The sequence below is a fragment of the Hippocampus zosterae genome, chromosome 8 (genome assembly GCF_025434085.1).
Source record: "Hippocampus zosterae strain Florida chromosome 8, ASM2543408v3, whole genome shotgun sequence".
Classification (NCBI taxonomy): Eukaryota; Metazoa; Chordata; class Actinopteri; order Syngnathiformes; family Syngnathidae; genus Hippocampus; species Hippocampus zosterae.
In genome coordinates this window covers 19,356,314-19,376,183 of record NC_067458.1, presented here as the reverse complement: position 1 = coordinate 19,376,183, position 19,870 = coordinate 19,356,314, and the positions used below count along the sequence as shown (strand labels likewise).

At 43.1% G+C, this 19,870-nt stretch overlaps 2 protein-coding genes across 2 annotated transcripts; one reads left to right on the top strand and one right to left on the bottom strand.

Annotated features, from left to right (window-relative positions):
- Positions 1-150: 150 nt before the first annotated feature.
- Positions 151-4,777, bottom strand: si:dkey-183n20.15 (RING-HC_RNF170 domain-containing protein). Its single transcript, XM_052072786.1, has 6 exons — positions 4,704-4,777; positions 3,613-3,709; positions 3,208-3,316; positions 2,027-2,100; positions 1,449-1,556; positions 151-722 (listed from the first exon to the last, which is right to left on the bottom strand). Exons 1-6 carry the CDS (start codon positions 4,730-4,732, stop codon positions 414-416), a joined length of 726 nt encoding a protein of 241 aa, XP_051928746.1. The 5' UTR covers positions 4,733-4,777; the 3' UTR covers positions 151-413.
- Positions 4,778-6,910: 2,133 nt separating this feature from the next.
- Positions 6,911-18,888, top strand: hook1 (hook microtubule-tethering protein 1). Its single transcript, XM_052074091.1, has 22 exons — positions 6,911-7,161; positions 8,119-8,204; positions 8,902-8,974; positions 9,101-9,151; positions 9,379-9,511; positions 9,893-9,960; positions 10,061-10,120; positions 10,959-11,042; positions 12,147-12,310; positions 12,405-12,545; positions 14,431-14,632; positions 14,827-14,937; positions 15,015-15,102; positions 15,400-15,466; positions 15,557-15,697; positions 15,987-16,074; positions 16,161-16,192; positions 16,399-16,481; positions 16,551-16,651; positions 16,733-16,834; positions 17,420-17,488; positions 17,566-18,888. Exons 1-22 carry the CDS (start codon positions 7,090-7,092, stop codon positions 17,722-17,724), a joined length of 2,175 nt encoding a protein of 724 aa, XP_051930051.1. The 5' UTR covers positions 6,911-7,089; the 3' UTR covers positions 17,725-18,888.
- The last annotated feature ends 982 nt before the right edge of the window (positions 18,889-19,870 follow it).

Here is a 19,870-nt window from a genome sequence, read left to right as displayed (position 1 = left end):
GAACACATATGAAACATCAAACTGGAAAAATTGGTGAGTTAATTTTCTCTGATCACCTGAATAGACTGAAGCCTGATTACTTTGAGGCCTGTTCCATCAATAAGTGCACTAATTAGAACCTTTCTGACAAAATTAAGTCAGTCAAAAGATCTTAAAGAGCCTAAAAAAATGCCACAATCCAAAGAAATTCAATATAAATAATCCATTTACCAGTCTGGAAATTACAACGCCATTCCTAACTTTAGGAACCATTGTGAAAGCATTAGAAACATTTTGGATTTAATAGAAACAAAATAAATATTTTATTTTACACATTAAAAACAATATAAATTATATATACAGAGATGTTCAGTCCGAATTAGGAAAATCCAGATTACTTAGTGTTTATAATGTTTTGGAAATGCTTCAATGTTCTAGCTGGCCACAGCTCTGGCACCGGCCGAGCGCCCTCTCCCCGGCGCCATCTGATGATTGACGTTGAGGACGCACAGGAGGAGCAGGACCACCACCACCAGGTCGTCCAGCAGCCCCAAGAGGCCGCAGAGGGTCGGGGATGTTTTCAGCGAACCTGATGGTGTTGGTGGGTAGGCCGCGGAGACGGCGGTACCCGCGCAACACAATGCCACCCGCAAGAAGAAGAGCCACACGAGACCCCCCGGGGTCCCTGACCCGCGGACTGCCAGCTGCAGGATGATGGGGGCGTCTGACAGGTAGTCTCGGATCTGGAAACAGAATGTAGCATCGTCATAAATGTTTCCTTTTAAAAATACAATATGTATGCATACAGCCAAAAAAACATGATCAACATTTAAAAAAATAATTTGAAAATAAAAATTATAAAAATGCCCTTGTTTTCAAATACACTATTTTGTCAAGTGGTTGCATGAAATAAAATAATCTGGAAATATGCTTTTATTTTGTGCAACCACTTGACAAAACAAAATTGAGTACATTCAACAAATAATTTTTTCAAGTCTATTTTAAAAATGTGGAAATTGCAAAATTTATCCAAAAAAAGCAACACTGATTAAAAAAAAAGATAATGTATAACCTCGAACAAATCTTGATTATTACAAGTACAAGAACATTGAGCATGTCAAAAGTTACAATGTAAAAACGGCAACAATGAAAAGATAAATCTTAAAATCTACAAAAAAGAAATTACAAAATGAGAGTCAAACATGTAACAACTCAAAAATGAAAATTACTCAATAAGTGCAATTTAAAACAAAAAGTATTTTTCAACAGATGAATCTTTAAAAAAAATTAGAAATTGCAAAGCCAAAATATAAAACCAAAATTAATAAAAATGGAAATCATTTTTTAAAAAGTCAAAATTGAGACCAAAAAATATAATTAAACATTGATAGTAAAAAATAATAATTGCTACATTTTAAAAAAGCATTTTCTCAGTTTTCTTTGATGTTGGTGTTTAAGGGTGTACTGACCCGTCTGGGCGCTCCAGAATAGCGTTTGTTGTAGTCACTTATCTGGCCCAGAACGTCCTTGGACTGCTGATCCGGTCGGCAGTTAAACAACTGACACATGACGCTAACCTGAGTAGAAACTTCACTTTGAACTTTCTCACCCCATTCGCACAAACTCGGAGACTGTATTGTGTAGAGTGAACCCCCACATATTTGTGAATTTGCATAATTGCAGATTTTGGTGCGAAACCTATCCTCCATGTGACCTTATTTAAGCAACAAAAGTTTTCCTTAAGCACCATCTGGTGGAATCTTAGTGTTGTTAAATTGAGTTCATCACTGGATTTGAATAAATGCCAAAATTTAAGCCAACTAGTACACATAACGGTGGTTTGTTTGTGTTGAATGATTTAACTCCAGATGTCTGTGTAACATGGGTTCATGATCGTGTACATGTTAGAAGTATGGCGTTGATGCTGCATGCAAATCCAAACCTCTTTTATCGCTGGATTTTCGAGAGTCTTTGCAGGGGTCGGTCACTAGATCCCACAAATAGTGGGAGTTCACCATATATCTAAACACCCAATGTAGTTGAGTACCTTTTGTCTACAGAGGGGGCAGTTGACCGCATCCAACCATGTCCCGTGCCTCCAATAGGCAATCAAACATGGAGCTGAAAACCAGGGGGGGGGGAAATAAAAATGTAAAAATGATTGAAAAATAAAATAAACATATCGAAATGATTTTAAAAATTGTATAAAAGTAAAATTTAACTTAAAAAGGAAGTTAAGTCAACATCTTTCATGAAAAATAACATGCTTAATGTACCTCTATTAGTCAAAACACAGCATTCTGATATTGTAGAATACGAACTAAGTAGCAAAATACACACTTTTTTAAAATCCATCTAAAGGGGCGGCCATTTTGTCTCTTGCTGTTGACTGAAAATGACAACACAGTTGCTCCAGGGTCAGGTAACGACCAATCAATCACTGATCACCAATTTTTGGACGTTTGGTCATGTGATATTCCCAAAATGAGTTGTGATTTATCATTCAGAGCCCTGAGCAACTGTCCGCTGAGATGGATGAAAACTGCTTTTGCTGCTTAAGTCATATTCTACAAATCCAATATTAATCAGAATACAGTAGTGTCTTTGAACTAGTGGGACCACTTAGAACATTTTGTTGTCTGGAACAATTTTGACTTGACTTCTCCTTTTGAAAAGATAAAAAGAAAAACGCAAAATCTATTTTACCAACAACAGTAAAGTTGACTAAAAAAAGACTAAATAAAAATACAAGCATTCAAATACTGCAAATAAAAGGCTAACGTAAAAGATGACAAACTGTAGATGAATATTTTGCCCATCAGAGCAGTTGAGTCAGCTGATAAGAGTTAGTCATTAAACAGTGAACAGATGGCCCCCTCGACCACATGCGTCACCCTGATGAATTAAACACACAAACGTGTGACACACAACCATTTTGCATTAACAAACAGCAGGTGGATCACAATCGGCCATCAGCTTTCCTTCTTGAAGAACATGAACAAAAAATGTCCTAAATCTCAACGAGAGTTGCTGGGCTAATTTCAGAAACTAAATTGGAACACATTTTTCTTCTATCCTTTTTTTTTCTTTCCTCCCTTTCGAGCGTTTTTCCTCACTATGTGAACTGGAGCCGCAGGCGGTGTACATCCACACACAAAAACAAACCCTGACACTCACGTTCACACCTAAGCAGCATTAAATAAATCCAATCCGCCTGTGCACTCGTACCGCAGAATAAGTGTCCGCAGTTGGTCTGCACGGGGAAGCTGGCCACCTGCAGGCACACTGGACAATGTCGCTCTCGCTGGCTCGTCAATGGACACAACGGCGGATATTCCTGCACCAGCAATAATAAAAGGACATGAAGCAGGAAGTAGAGAGGAGAAAAAACACAAATATGGCCATATTAAAGCTACAATAAAAGGGAGTGGCAGAATTGGTTTTACAACTTTATATGCTTGTCATGCATCTTGTCCCCTAATCTGGCATATGTACTGTACATCTGACACGTACACTCAACCAAACATATTTCAGAAGGCATTGCTAATCCGTAATAGGGGGGGGGGGGGGGATCCAAAGGAAGCTTGACAGCAAACAAACTGTAAGTCAAATATGAAGTGATGAAATTCTTACCATGCTGCTGGTGGTCGGCAGCAGCGGCGGTGTTTGGCCTTGGGGCGAGCAAGGGTGACCCTGACCCTTTGGATCTTGAGAAGGAAGACGGCGCCATCTGTAATGTGACAAGATGCCAAGGTAAACACATGTCGCTTTCAAATCTGATGGCTGTGATAAGAACAGTCACAGTCACATACATCTAACCTTTTAAAGCGTCACTCATTTTTCGGAAGAATGTCGAGAATGCAAATACGGTGGAAATTGCTGGTAAATGCTGCAAAGCTGAAGTGAAATGCTGTTGAATTTCTCTTTTAAATGTGGAGTATTAGATTGGAAGTTGAAATACTTTGGAACGTTCAAGAAATGCGGAAGGATGAGATGAATATATCAAATCTCGCTTAATTTGCCAATTTTATTGTGCGAAGTATAACATTTTGGAAGTGTGGGAATTATGGGGAAAATAGCTTCCAAGATGTTCTGAATGAGGTCAATAATTTCAAGTTAGGATGGTTTGAATAGGTCAAGAAATGTGGAAAGAGGATGTAAATATTAAAATTGGTTTAAATTTGGATTTGATCAACAGTTCTTACGATGTACTGAATGACCTCAACATTTTGAAATTGGAATGGTTAAAAGAAAATTTTCTTCATTCTTCTTAACAAAATTGCGCTTTAATGTCGGTTTGCTGTTCATCGGTTTTGTGCCGTCCTTGAATGGGATTTTTTTTTTTAATGCCAGAGCGCCAATTGCACCAGGGAAGAAAAAAAATCACAGTATGCGGTTAGTTTTGGATCGTTTAAACCCTTTGTTGTTAAAAGCTGCATCTTTCATACGTGCACCGAGTATAAAATTTACTATTTATCTTCAATAGAAAACAGATGTACTGCATGCATAGATTTTGTACATTTTCAAAAAGACATTTTTGTCATACTTATTTTTAGGTCCTACGTGAACCAGTAGTGCGGATGAAAAATTGAGGCCCCTCCATCATTTAAGTTGCCCATCCCTATTCCAACGTAACGATGATATTTTAGACCATCTGTAGCACAATTCCATCCCACTGAAACTGAAAAGAGATGTTGGATGTCGTGCCAAGTGTCTGACCTGACCTGATCTTGGAGTTGCGACAGGCGTTCATAGTGAAGGCTGGCGAGGAGGAAGTGAAATGCGGCTCGCCGGCATGGCGGTGCGGCCTAAATGACATCTGCCTGTTAATCATCAACCACGTTCCACTCTCTGGCTTTGTATGGTACGAGCAGTCACTCCTTGAACTCATCTAGAACGTCGTTGGTCAGGTGAGCAAATGAAGGCGGAAAAACATTCCCGTAAGCCATAAAACGAAATGCGCATTCCAACACTGGTCACACGATTGCAGCAGGTTGAAGTAATACTGAAGCACACCCACGTTAAAGTAGACTAGAGCTGACCTGGAAAATTATTGACCAAACGCGCCATTCTACCTCATTATGATACCACGAAAATAAACATAGATGAGGCAATTAAGGCCAAATTTAACTCTTGAGCTTAGCAACTGTGTTTCCGTCCAACCAGAGTCCACTATTTAAGAGTCTTTTTGTCAATGGAATTGGGGAGAATTGTGTAAGAAATTTCAAGTCAGACATTTGAGCTTAGTAACAACCTGTCTATGGTTTCCGTCACGCTTCGGTTACACTTTGCCTATCTGTTACCTTTAAGATTTCGAAATTCTCTGGTCCAAAGTTTTTTGTTGTTGATGACATTTGAATTTCATTTGCAAATTGCAAGTTAATCCGATTTTTTTTTTTTCGTCATGTGTGAATTTTTCAACAATTTAAAGTGTTCAGTCAGCCTGCCATGCATGTTTTTGGAATGTGGGAGGTAAACGGAGTACCCAGAGAAAACCCACGCAGGCCTGGGGAGAACATGCAAAGTCCACACAGGGAGACCGGAGCTGGAATTGAACCCGGTACCTCTGCACGCGCTAACCACCGGATCACCGGGCCACCCACAAATAATACTTCTACGGTGAAATAAGCATTTTAGAGTAGATGATGTTTGAGAAATATGTCAATCACACTTTTACGTTTTATACTTGACCTATTAAATTGAACTTTTGATGTTATTATCAACCACTCCATCTGGTGAAAGTGCCATGATCCAAAGGCCGCTTTTTTTTTTTTTTTTTTGTAGAGCGCATTGAGATAAACCTGTGTAAGAAATGTCAAGTCAATCAGACCTAGACATTTGGCCTCATAAATGTAACTTTTTAGCTTTTTATCATTTCCTCCCTCTGGTGAAATGACATCATCCAACCGGCCTTTTGTAGAGTTCACCAAATTGGACGCGTGTGAGAAATTTCAAGTCCTGTGGGAATTGCTCTAGAAAACATTGACATGGTTCTCGCTTCTCGCCTCACCTTCCACTGAGAAGCACTACTCACGCAACAGGTCATCTAAAAATAGCACTCGGTTAGGGAGTGGGCGGGGAACGTGGGCAGGGGTTGATGGGGTCAGGGTCTTGGAAGCAAGATAAAAAGCCAAGCGCTCTCGCAGCAACAGAAAAGCTGCTACACCAAAGTCCAGTCTTGGATCATCATTAAACATCACATGATTATGTGTGCTTTGATTTTTGATTTTTAATTTTGTGTGTGTGGGGGGGGGGGGGGGGGGGGGATTCCTAGATAAAGAAAGGCAATTGTCTAATGACCACAGTGCAGGAAACTGAACTTTCTATGATTTAGGAAAACTACTCGCTGTCATAAAACAATACAACTCATTAAATGAAATGTTAATTTCACCAAGCAGATGCTAACATATATAGCACGTCGAATTGTACCAAGTTGTGTGAACATGATCATAGAAATAAAATAAGTTTAAAGTCCATCAGGCTTATTTGGTGAAGTTTTTGACCTATCAAATGTAACTTTTGTGTTTGTAAATTGTGTCCCTATCATATGAAATTCCGTACGTCAAAAAGTCTTTTCGATTCAATTTTATGACAGAATGGTTAATTTCGCTTACTGCTTTTTTATGAAAGACCCTTTTGAAAAGGGACTATCAGAAAGCGGAAATAGGTGCTATGCCACATAATACTTCAAAATATAAAATGATGATTATCAATATTTTATTCGATTCTCAAGCACCACATATGCATAATTCGTCATTAAATTGCTAATACTATACAGTGCTTTTCGTTTTAGTTTATTCTTTTCCTTTAAAGTTAATAAAAAAAACTCGTCTCTCGATTGGTTTATGTGGCCATCAATCTTCAAGTGTCACGACGGTGATTGGATACGCCGCCAACGCGTATGAACCTTGGAAAACAAAACGAAAGAGTGGATATGATATCCACCTTTCTTTTTACGCCATTTGTGGCAGAGCGACCGTTACTTCCACCATTCCTACGTAATTGGCGTTAAAGCTTTACCTCTCAACAGCAGGTGAGGTCAAAGCAAAGAAAAAAACTGCGGGGGGTTGTGAAAAAGGAGCGGACAGACAGGTGGGGAGGACGTAGTTGATGTATTTATCTGCCTTGTCGGGGGAAATGGACGAGAGCAAAACGGTTTTAGTTGAAAGCCTCATAATATGGGTGAGTTTTGACGTTTCTTTTTGCAGGGCACCTACGGTGTGTTACAACCAGTCGATGCCAACAGGCAGCACCTGTTCGGAGGTGGTTGGGCTTTTCGATAAAAATACGTCAATAAGTAATAAGCGTCAGATAATAACTACATTTTCAACCGTCATTGCGTTTTTTTTTTCAATTCAAGTTGTGTTTAACTGTAATTAGTGTGAGTATCGACTTGTATTAGCTTACCGGAAGGTCGCGTGTGACAGTTAATGTAAACAAAGGTTGCCAGTTTGTAGACCCCGGGGGCTTAATGGCTTGTCTGAACATTTCTTTTGTCAACAAGTGTTTTTAGGATTGAGATTTGTGAGAAATTTCAAGTTCGAGTTTTGTGAGGTTGTTACATTTTAAACTCGTCAAATTCAATAATAGTTCGTTTTCATTGTTGTTGTTGTTGTTTTTTAAGATTTAGCTCAATGGTGTGAGAAATTTAAAGTATGTTGGATACCACTTTTTTTTCCACACCAACACTAGTATGAGTATTCACTCTTTGAGTACACTCTAGTATTGATTCCACTAGTATTTTTTATGTTAAATCACATTTTATTTAACAGTAACAAATATTGTGGTCAAATGAAACTTCTGAGCCCTTCGGTCTTGTGAAATTCTTTTGACTCTAAAAGGTAAGGTTTTGTTCCACCGTCCAAGAGGCTTCCTAAACTGCAAGTTGTGAGGAATCTCAAGGTCACTCAGACTTCTTAGTTTCTCCACTTGGCCTATCGATCACCACACGAATGCATTTAGAACTCTAATCTGTTTAACCGGCAGACAAGGGACAACATCCATCTAATTAAGTCATTATCATGATCGGTCTCTTTAAGCAACAGCAGCCCAAAGTAGGCCAACCTATTAGATTAGATTATAATTTGCGGTATTATTTGAGGAACCATTTAGCATGTTATCACATTTTTTCCCCTTCAGTTACAGACCTTCAACACCTCTGCACCGTGCACAACAGTAGAGGACCTGACCACCGGCGCTGCCATATCACAGGCTCTGCAGCAAATGTGAGGAGACACCAAAGAATACACCCTTGTGCACAGGCACACACCTTTTCCAACAAATTTATGAGTTGTGGCCCGGAAATACCTCTAATAAAAGTAATGGATCACCTCGCAGCACGGATGAACAAAAGAACTTTTTTTGCATTGATTTTGTAGAATACACTTGACTTAAATAAGTTTGGTATTAAGTTACAGTGGGGGGCTTGACATATGAGTGACTGGACATGCTAACTGAGAATACCGCAAACAGAATCACATTCAAATTCAAAACAAGCTCATGGCTTTGCCTTAGCAAACTACGCTTAGCTTAATGCTAGCAAATGATGCAAAATGGCATAAACGGGTTGGCACGTATTTTGCGGCGTGATCACCCTTCAGGCATCGGCGATCCGAACTCAAATAGTAGAGCACGGAGACAAGACAATAGAACAACGCTCACGGGCATATATTCTTCATCCTCTGTGAAGAATGGCTAATTTTGTTGCAGTTTACTGAAGAGCTTCTGCATTAGAAGAAGCTTACTGCTTAGGCCAGGCTTTGGTAGCATATTGTCACATTTAGGGCGATTTAGAAAAGGCACAAAGAACGTGAATGAACAAGTTTGTTGTTGTAAGTAGCCTCTTATATTAAAAAAAGACTGAATCCACTATAGTGATTGACGCAGTGTTTAACAACACAGCGCCGTGTGTGTGTCATGCAGAGACCCGTCATGGTTCACTGACGGATGGCTCGCTCGCATCAAAACGGACGTGGATGACAACTGGAGGCTGAAGGTAGAGAACAGCCCTCTCGTCTTCTTCCATCATCTTCTCTGTGCGTCACGCCTCACATCCTCCGGTGGGCGCTGCTGCTGCTGCTCCCATTTTTACACTGCACTCTGTGTTTGTGACCCCCCATAGCTGAACAACCTGAAGAAGATCCTGCAGATGGTGCTAGAATATTACAACGAGGTAGGCCGGAAAGGTCGCTCAGCACCTCCTCATCTCGTTCATTGTGTTTATATGTCCAATGAGGCGGCGTCGTTGTGATTTTAGCAAAATGTACAAGAAAAAACGCAGTGTGCATTGTGGCTAAATAAGCTCGGATCAAGTCTGGTATGCGCTTTTGTAATCGCGTCTCCAGGCTGTCGGGGAAAGTTCACCTTTTTGTGCTTTGTGTAACTCACTCACTCTACTAGGTTTTGGGCCAGGGGCTCTCCGACTTCCCTCTGCCCGACGTGGCCCTGGTTGCCGAGCACTCGGACCCCGCGGAGCTGGGCAGGCTGCTGCAACTCGTCCTGGGATGCGCCGTCAATTGCGAGCGCAAGCAAGGTGCGGTCCTCACCACGTGTTCAGGCAGGTTGTGTTGGGTACATTAATTTGAGTTTGTTAGGGAGATTTTTTTTTTCTTCCTGCGGCCGCTTTAATTCAAAGCGCATCCTTGCTGATATACACTGCTTCGACTAACAACATGGAGGTTTTACACTATATTCACTCAAATGGCCTCCTATGACAGCACCGCTTTCCGAAGTACTCCTTTACGGAACGCCGGGCGAACAGTAAAACACAAGTGGGCACTCGGGCTACCACAAATGACTATTTTGCTAGTCAACTCGTCACCAGTAGGAGCCGCGACTAGTCGACGAATCTGAACAATTTACACTCACACAAAAGGCAAAACGGGCCAATAAGTGTGCATCTCCTTGTTGCCAGAATACATCCAGATCATCATGACGCTGGAGGAGTCCGTGCAGCACGTCGTCATGGCAGCCATACAGGAGGTCCGGTCCGCGCACCAGAAGACGTCACATACTGCTGAGGAATGATGGTGTGCTTTTGTAAACGGGTGACAAGCATGCTGACTTTTTTTTCTTTTTACAGCTCTTGCATAGAGATACCATGTGCCGAAAAGCAGAGCTGTCTGGGGACCTGGAACAGCAGGTCAGTGCTATTGGTATAGGAGGTTCAAGCACTGGAATCATCTTTGTAGGGGTCCTCAGCATGCCTGTAAACAATTTTGTCTTCTGGTGAAAATCCTCTGCGGCCTTTAAAAAAACATTAGTCCGTGAAACCAATTTGAAGGATCGACATAAATTTGACGTGTGTCATAACAGGGCGAATGAAAAAGTCTTAAAAACCCATGTCCAAAATTGAAAGTGAAGTCTGCCATTTTGCTTTGAAGCAGCTATTTGGGTTGAATTCCAAGACACAAAAGTTGGCAAAATTTCGTACTGACTGTCACAAAATTGGGTGGACATTTATAACGTAACGGGACACAAGAAAACGTCTCAAGAACCCACACCTGAAATTGAACTGAGAGTGGAAGCTTTATGGTTTGAAGCTGCCATTTTGTGCGCATTTCAGGGGTCGTACTTTCAAATAAGAATGAAAAAGAGTTTCATGAGTGAATCACTTTTTGGGTAAGGCGCAACATACATGAAAACTCAACAATTTTCATAAATGTGTCTACCCGACGTTGAAACAAAATTATTTAGGAACACCCCATGGAAGGTTAGAAAAAAAAATAGTCCCCAGACACCAGTATCACTGATCAACACAAAAGTGGGCGGGGCCTTAAAAAGTCTAAAAGCACGCATGCCTCAAGTTATACAAGTCATCAGACATTTTGGTTTGAAGCAGCCGATTGTTTTTTTTTTTTTGCGTTATGTGCTTCAAGACTCCATTCATCAAAATGAGATTGTATAAAGAGCAAAAAAAACCTCCAGAGCACAAATGAGCAAACTGTTGTTAATTTTGCTTTTCCTGTGTGTGTGTCTAGCTCAGAAAAGCTTTGGAGGAACTGTCACAGCTATCCTCAGAGAAGGAAGCTCTCGTCCAACGCTGCCAGGAGCTGGACCAGCAGGTGACCACGCTTCATCTAAACACACCCACACACCCACCCACCCACCCACCCCCCCCCCCCCCCCCCCACACACACACACACACACACGCTTGTCTGTGGGTCAGTGTAAACAATATCTGGCCATTGTCTGGAGCTGCTGTGGCAGAAGGACTGTGAGCTTTTACACGGTCTGCTCAGCACTCAGCGTTCACACCACACTCAACAGCGGGCACTGACCCATCACGTCTTCAACTGGACTCTCGACAGATTCAGTTGTCCGTTTTGCCACTCTGCCGGGCACCCCCTTTGGCCGCCAGGTAAGTCCCACGTGAGCAAAACTAAACCCTCGTGCTGCTTGGATGCTGACACTAACAAGTGGCTTCATCGTGACGCTTCACGGCCGTGCTGGATGAATTTCTTAATTTTACACCTCCGGGATGATGCAGTTTAGTATTTGATGGTACAGTGAACCCCTTTACGGCTTTGAAATTTGTTCTTCATGCATTCACTTATTATATATATATTGCCCCTCAGTATTTTTTGGAAGTCCTCTTCCCATGTAGTTTTAAAATGTTTTGGTCTTATTGGTTAGACTTGCATTAAAAGTAAAGGCAAACGAAATTCATGTGAAAGACCGTTCACTACAAGAAATGTGGCGTCAACAAAAATCCGATTACAACATTGCAAACGCATTTATGGCTTTTTAGCTTTATCGCTTTCATGTTTCATGAAACAATATATAAACTGCACTGAACCTTCTTAGTCGCCATATAAATTAAAAACATATACCGGTACATAAATAAAAAAACCCAAATCGATGTTTTTTTTTTCATAATTACAGCCTGTGCGATTTGAAAATTGCATACCGCTAAACTGTTGATGTCAATTAGAATTTATTCGCTCTAAACAAATTCTTCGACAGTATTTTAAAAATTTTTTGCTGTTGAACCTCTCCTCGGCTATTTGTCGATTGCCCCCCCCCCAAGGTGGTTTACTGTACCTCCCAAAGAAATGACTAACTGCGCGTTTGTGCATGGATTAACATGCGCTCTTCTTGTGAAGCTCGACTGCACCACGAAGGTTCCGAGGTTACCGTTGGCTATATTCTCTGAACTTCTTGCTCAGGTGGCAATTCTCCAAGAGGAACATAACAGCCTGCTGGCCGAGAACGACGTCCTGACCGACCGGGCCAATCAACTGGACACGTTGGACGACCCCAGCACGCCGTCGGGCAGGAAGCACAGCCAGCTGCAGCAGCAACTCGAAGCTCTGCAGGAGGAGAATTTCAGGTGAGCGCCCCCCCATTGTACAAAGTGGCCAGGATGAGGAGACGAAAGCAAAACCTTAATACCCCCTGTGTTTTGTTTGGTTTTCTCTCCCTAGGCTGGAGGCTGCCAAAGACGACTACAGGATCCACTGCGAGGAGCTGGAGAAGCAACTGGTGGAAGTCCAACACCGCAACGACGAGCTCACCGGTCTGGCGGAGGAGTCCCGATCCCTCAAAGACGAGCTGGACGTGCTGAGGTTCGGACACCAGCCAACATTTAACATATGTCACGAAGCTAATAAATAAAATCACAATGAATCGACATAAAATGCCCTCGCAATGGCAGATATCTGGAACGTGTTGGACTTTTGCTACAAATGGCGTGTCTCCAACTAAAGTGAAAAAAGGGCGACGTACTAGCGAGAGACGAGTCCTTGGTAAAAGTGTTGCTGGTAGCCAGCAAGAAGGCCATAACAAGAACATGGTTGAAAACTGACCCGCCAACAAAGAACCTGTGGCTGGAAATAGTGGGAGAAATATTTGAGTTGGAAAGATTCACATGCATATTAAGGGTCCAAGTAGGGAAGTTTAAAACGAGATGGGGAAAATGGGAGGAGTACAAAAACAAATGAATGAGGGAATGACACCACAAATCGGGATAGGTCACTATAGATTACGGATATAAATCCAACATGAGGGACACCTGTCACTGTTGATCACAACATTCTACTATTTTTAGTTGTAGGGTTTTTTTTTTCTTTTTTTCCCCCAAATAGTTTTGTATGTCATTTGTTGTTTCCTATGTTAAAGGGCCGTTACAGCCATGCATGGACGTTGTAGTGGAAACTAAACACGGGTGGAAATGAACGACGTCCTCTGTATTCATATGTTCAGATTTGTATGATCCTATGTGTGGTTGAATTAATAAAAATGCTAGTTACAAAAAAGAAAAAAGGGAGACGCGCGCCACGACACAACAACTATCACATTCTTTACACTTGGTGGGTGCTGCAAAAGTCTGATGTTGAAGGGGGGTGGGGGCGGGTCATATAATGGAAAAGGAGTAATAATTTGGCGAACCAAGACCGACCTGTGAGGGGCAGCATGGTGCTTCAACAAATGCAGATTGGCTGGAAAGGCAAAGAAAAAGAAAGAGGAGCGTAATCTATAGTGATGGGAATTCCGGTTCCTTTTAGAGAGCCGGCTCTTTTGGCTCGGCTCCATAAAAGATCCGGCTCTTTCGGCTCCCAAATGGCTCCTCAGTTTTTTTGTTGCTTAAATTAATTTAATACCAAAAATAACGTAATATTATGTGTAAAATGAAGTACTAATGCAAAAAATACACATTATATCAAATGTTTATTATTTATATGGCTTTATTTATATTCTTCTGAACATGCTCAACATGGAGTGCTACAAAAATAAAAACAAAGTACAAAGACCCATCTCAAAACAAGGTCGTCAAAAAGTTCCAATCTCTGAATGTGTATATTTATAAGCTTTTAACTAATTACAGTAAAACAACCTAAGTAAACTTTGAATACCACACAACAAATTATAAATTAAAATTTGTAAAACAAAAAGGTTTTTTTTTTTTTCACTAACTAGCTCTCTCGTCTCCTCGTCTGTCTTGTTCGCGTGCTGCTCAGTGTGTTGTGTGTCTCTTCTCTAACCCCTCCCCCTTCTCTAAACTGCAGCGCGCGCGTGTGTGTCTGTGTGTGTGTGCGTGTGTAACCTTCCCCTTCCGGCTCCCAATGAGGTGGGAGCCGGCTCCCAATGAGGTGGGAGCCGGCTCCCATCGTTCACTTCAAAGAGCCGGCTCTAGGAGCCGGCTCGTTCGCGAACGACACATCACTAGTAATCTATTCTTTTCCTTATTGGCTATCGTTACGCTTCAAGTCACAATCAAAGTCGGTGACTCGGCCCAACTCCTGGTTGTTGACCGCACACGTAAGGATTTGCCATGGTTACTATTTAACTGTCTCCACATTTATGATATCGGGTAAACTCTCTTTAATTCAGCGTGCAACACAGGAGCTAGTCTTTGTTGACTTTGATGATAAAGATATTTTTTTTAAATGTACATAATTAGGCCTGATTTTTAGTCCGCATATATAGTCAACGTCTCCTTTTCTCATTTAGAAACTGTTCAGACCGGGTGGTGATGCTGGAGGCCTCGGTGGAGACGTACAAGCGAAAGCTGGAGAACCTCGGGGACCTGAAGAGGCAGATGAAGCTTCTCGAGGAGAACAATACCATCTACATGCAGAACACCGTCAGCCTGGAGGAGGAACTGCGCAAGGCCAACGCCGCCCGGGCGCAGCTGGAGACGTACAAGCGGCAGGTAGAACAGGCCGATCTGGTACGATCAGAATTTGAGGGATGCTGATGGTTTTGACAACGATCGCGTGATCATTTCAAATCAAACAACATTCAGGCCATTTATTTTTCGGGAGAGAAAACATGACTCGATTTTGAAAAAGCATTTTCATGGATGGCTGACGGGGATATCGTGGTTCGCCGCCTGCTCCCCATCAGGTCCAGGAGCTCCACGGGAAGTTGTCGGATGAAACGAGGCGAGCGGACACCCAGTCCTTTGAGTTGAAGAAGCTGGAGGAGAAACACGAGCTGGTGAGCAAGGAGAAAGAGGTGCGTCACACGGCAAAGAGGAAGAAGGATCGATGGCAAGCGCGAGCGGCATTTGTAACGTTGACCTCCACCGGCAGCGCATCATCGTGGAGCGAGACTCTCTGAAGGAGCTCAACGAGGAGCTTCGTTGCACCCAAGCGCAACAGGACCGGCTCTCCCAAGCAGGTACGGCGGTTCCTGCAAGCGGGTCGGGGCACTTGACTTTTTCCACGTTTCCGCACACCGAGACCGACAACCATCCGCGCTCACACTCACACCTCGGGACAATTTCGAGTGTTCAATCATGCACGTTTTTGGAATGTGGGAGGAAACCGGAGTACCCGGAGAAAAGCCACGCAGGCACGGGGAGAACACGCAAACTCCACACAGGGAGGCCGGAGCCGGGATCGAACCCGGTACCTCGGTACGATGCCGCGAATCCATCTCCCGAGTTCTAAATGGCACACACTGTCTCATGCACAGGGATGCTTTCTCCCAGGAGCCCCAGCCACGATAACCTGGCCGCAGAGTTGATCCCTGTCGAGCACAGGTACGATCACCCCGCCCACAGAATTCATCGCGGCGTGACAGCTGACTCGATTTTTTTTTTTTTTTTTTTTTTTTTAACCTCGCGCGTTAGAGAGAAGTTCATCAGGCTTCAGCATGAGAACAGGATGCTGAGAGTACAGCAGGAGGAGTTTGAGAGGGAGAAGATTGCCTCTCTGCAGGCTCAGCTGGAGGACGCTCACAAGAGTCGCAGTCAACTGGACACCGAGAACAGGTTACTGGGCTGACTCCACTCCTCTTAAGCGGGGTACGCTTTGCACCCATCGACAAGCAGGCAAAAAAAAAAAAAGAAAATTCCCTCCCTTATGATTTAAAGACAGCCAATGTCCGAGATCTCTTCCATGTCCAACCCGCAAGCCAAAATATTCAAATTTGGCTTGATGGTTCTGACAGGATGTTTGTACCCCGCTTTTCTCTTGACTACAATGACGTCACTTGCCGTAACCTCCTTGCTCCTTGTGTGGTCCTCTCCTTTTTCCACCGCGCTATTCCTCATCATGCAGATTGAGTCGCCAGCGGGTCAGCGAGCTACAGCAGCAGGTTGAGGACCTCCAGAAGGCGCTGCAGAGTCAGGCGGTCAAGCCCGATGACGTGAGTGAATCAGCAGTTCATGGCAGATGTCCAGCCGGATCCATATTTTAACTTTTATCCCCCCCCCACCCCCACCCCTCCTCCAGTCAAACCTGAAGCGGAAACTGGATGCTCACATGTAAGTCATCAAGATGGAAGCTCTCAGTTGACAGCAGATTCAGAGACTGTGTGAAAAACGCTTAGATGCCATAAAAAAAAAGATTGGATTCAAATTTCTACATCCCTCTCCAAATGACGAAAATGGTTTTTAGATGAATTTGCCGGGATGCACTGGACAAAAAGCGGACAGGTTTCCACAAGAGCCCACCGTACTTGTTTCCTCAGGGTCCAGCTGAATGAGGCCCAGGATGAAATCCTGAAGAAGAAAGAACTGCTGGAGGACCTGCAGCCCGACAACACTCAGAACTGTGAGTGCCACGCCGGACCACGCGGCCGCGGGGCTCTGCGCTCATGAGGTCCAAAATGTATTTGGTTAGCCTTCAAGGTGGACGAGCTCATGGCTGCGCTGAAAAAAAAGGACGAAGATATGAGGGCCATGGAGGAAAGGTACAAAATGTACCTGGAGAAAGCGCGCAATGTGAGTCCCTTGGGTCTTTTCATGTCCTCGGCGCACCGAAGAAGTTGAGGGTTTTTGATCCGCAGCATCCTTTCCTTCCAGGTGATCCAAGCTCTGGACCCCAAACTGAACCCTGCCACCACTGAGATCCAGGCTCTGAGGAACCAGTTGGCTGACAGAGATAAGCAGATCCTCAACCTGGAGGTAATTCCGCTCCCATGTTGTTTGTTTTTTTTCCCTCGAAGGGCCGTTGAAACCACAACTATTTTCAATTGTCTCATCGCCTTATTGTTTGTACACAACAAATTATCGGATGACTAGTTTTGAAATGAGTCAACTACAATAGTTTGTTCAATGACGGTTCAAGTGAGTGTAAACAGGATAACAAAATTCTTGAAAGATTTCATTTCTTATGACACAGGACAATTTGACGTTTTTCGTGCACATTTTAGCGAGGATCGTGCAAGTTGACACGCATGATTTGCTCTCGCGGGCCACGTAAAATGAAGTGGTGGGCCAGATCTGGCCCCCGGGCCTTGAGTTTGACACCTGTGTTACATGGCGTTATAGAAAGCAGAAAACCCACTGGAAAGGCATGAAATGGTGAGTTTTTCAGTAAAAGGTGAAAACCTTTTGTTCTCCTGAGGAAGTAGGTGAGAGGATATTTTTTTTTGGGAGGGGGCACATTTCATGATTGTCTGCATACAGCATATCGCCCACACAAGTCAGATAAAAGGGGAACGGCCGAAGCGTTGCGTTGACTGAAACGTGTCCACTGTCGCCCCGCAGCTCCAGTGCGAGCAGGCCCGACTGCGCGAGTACGAGGAGAAGCTGATCGTCTCCGCCTGGTACAACAAGGTAAGGTCAAACATGTGCTTCCGAGGGCCCGGCGTCCACGCCCACGTTACGCAGGAACACGCTTGTCTTCCCCTCAGAGTTTGAACTTTCAGAAGCTGGCCATTGAGACGCGTCTGGGCGCCCGCACCGCCTCTGCGCTATCCGCCGGCCAGTCCTTCTTGTCCCAGCAGCGGCAAGTGTCCAATGCGCCTCGCCGGGCGCTCTCCATCAGCGTGCCGGCCGCCGCCTCCAAGTAGGGCCTTCTCAGAGTCGCGTGCCTCCCCTCGTTTAGTAGAGACGAAAGTCTTCCGGATTTTCAAATTTTCTCCAGAAAATGTAAGAAAAATTGCCTAAAATTAATCCGGATATTAGTTGACAACATAGGACGAACACGCGTTTTGCTTTCACGGGCGTAGCCATGTTGAGGCACAAACACTAGCAATAGTGTAGCGACGCCACTCGAGCGAAAAACAATCAAATAGGCCTGCCAGTAAATACAGTAAAATTGACTTCACAATGGCTGGTTATATTTGTACAAAGTATATTTCCTGCAATATAATCATGCAATGCATCAGCCTACACAGGGGAACAAATGTTAAATTTACTCCATTTTATTTCGTCAAGTCTTGCACAAAATAAGATCTGGATCCAGATATTTTTTTAAGTATATGGGCGGATATCGAACCCGCAACCACTGAGCCCTGCCAGATAGCGGTTGTGAAACCACTGAGCTCAGGTACCAGTCCACCTTCAAGTGACCTTACACATGTCAGCACCTGGGGTGATGGTCCCTGGTGAAGAATGAGGCCATTGAGTACTCGGATGACGGGATTTAAGGCCCCGCCCATCTGATCCGATGTCAGGCAGACACCAGAACATCCATCATATTTCCCACGCTGACTGAACAGGACCCTCACAACCTTTAGCTCACGTTATGTGCGGAAATGTTGGATTCGATGATAGAGACGTGCGGGAGGTTTGGTAGATTTGGTGCCATCTACCGACCGCTCACACGCGCTAGCGGGTTGCTAAAATACTGCGAATGTATGTAAAGATGCCTAGCAAAATAAAAGTTTAATAATGTGAAGTACAATCGGGGGACAAGAAATCCAGCATGTATCGTGTTAGCCGCCAGAGAGTTGCACTGATATTGTGATTTTAACACCAGCTTTTTTTTTAAATCCAAATGTCCCACACAGGATGGAGCGAATTTGTGAACAGTCTGGGTTGGTTTTATACGTAATCTGCCCCCCAAACAGTCTCATTCAGGATGTGTTAATATGCGGATGTACTGACTGTTCTTTAGAATGTAGATTCTTGTATATTCAGACCAAGTAGCACAGTGCATTTATCTGTATGTAATACTGGGGTGGGGATCAGTAAAAACATGTTTAAATGAAATAAAATTGTAAATAAATGAAGTGTCGTGTGAATCCTGAACACCTTAGTGTTAGCGAACTCAAGAATTGTCGGCTATCTGGGATTAGCTAAACCGTTTATCAACCTTCATCTTTGTGACTTTGTTTCCGGACTCTCATGGTTGCAAACGAAGGGAGTTTGGTCATTTCAATGTCGGAGAAGAGACTAAATAAATAAATAACACTCAGGTTAGGCGCCGCTGTTGGCCTCCAAATCCATCACTGAAAGGGCAGCAGTGGCAAGCGTGTTAACAGGAACCCCACGACGCATTTACACCAATCAATTTTATTTTTTTTAAAAAGGACTCAAGATGTCATTGGATTTTTATTCATAAAAAAAGTCCTCTATGTAAAAGATTAACCTTCAGACAGATGTGCGATTATACTTAGTATTAAAACAGCACTACATCTGAACAACCCAATTTAAAAAAAAAAATACCAAAAATGGCTGTGACATCCTTTTACAAACTGTCGCTAAAAGTTTCCGATGTTAGCTCTAAAACCACAGGAGAACAATTTCATACCCCCACCGCCCCATCACAACTAGGCACATAAAGATACCATGAACCCCCCCCCCCCTAGGTTCTTTTGACCTCCCACCAAGTCTATTTTACAGTACAGTACGTATATGAGCATCATGGACATCTGCGATGATGTCACGACTTGCGAAATAATACACACTTTTTCCCCCCTTTTTTTTTTTATCACTGTGTGTGTGCGTTAGTAAAAGGTGGTGGAAGAAAGCAACCAAGAATTACAAACCTCCACAGCCGTTCAAGGAATCACGGTACACACACACACACGTCAAATGGATAAAGAAAGTCAACACAACCGTGTTTCAGCAGCAGCTTTTTTATAATATATATATTTTTTATCCTTCACCCAAACATATCCCCTTACACCAATACTGTATATATATCACCGTATTATTTAGGGCGCACCTAAAAGCATTGCATTTTGTCAAAAGCCGACAGGGCGCCTTATA

Bases quoted from the DNA above. Each gene is read 5' to 3' on its own strand.
- hook1 (XM_052074091.1), top strand. From the start codon at position 7,090: ATGTATTTATCTGCCTTGTCGGGGGAAATGGACGAGAGCAAAACGGTT. The intron at 9,152-9,378 runs GTAGGCCGGAAA...TCACTCTACTAG, and splicing joins TGCTAGAATATTACAACGAG to GTTTTGGGCCAGGGGCTCTC. The intron at 12,546-14,430 runs GTTCGGACACCA...TTTCTCATTTAG, and splicing joins GACGAGCTGGACGTGCTGAG to AAACTGTTCAGACCGGGTGG.
- si:dkey-183n20.15 (XM_052072786.1), bottom strand. From the start codon at position 4,732: ATGAACGCCTGTCGCAACTCCAAGATCAG. The intron at 1,557-2,026 runs GTACTCAACTAC...GTTTCTACTCAG, and splicing joins GCCCCCTCTGTAGACAAAAG to GTTAGCGTCATGTGTCAGTT. The intron at 723-1,448 runs GTCAGTACACCC...TTCTGTTTCCAG, and splicing joins ATTCTGGAGCGCCCAGACGG to ATCCGAGACTACCTGTCAGA.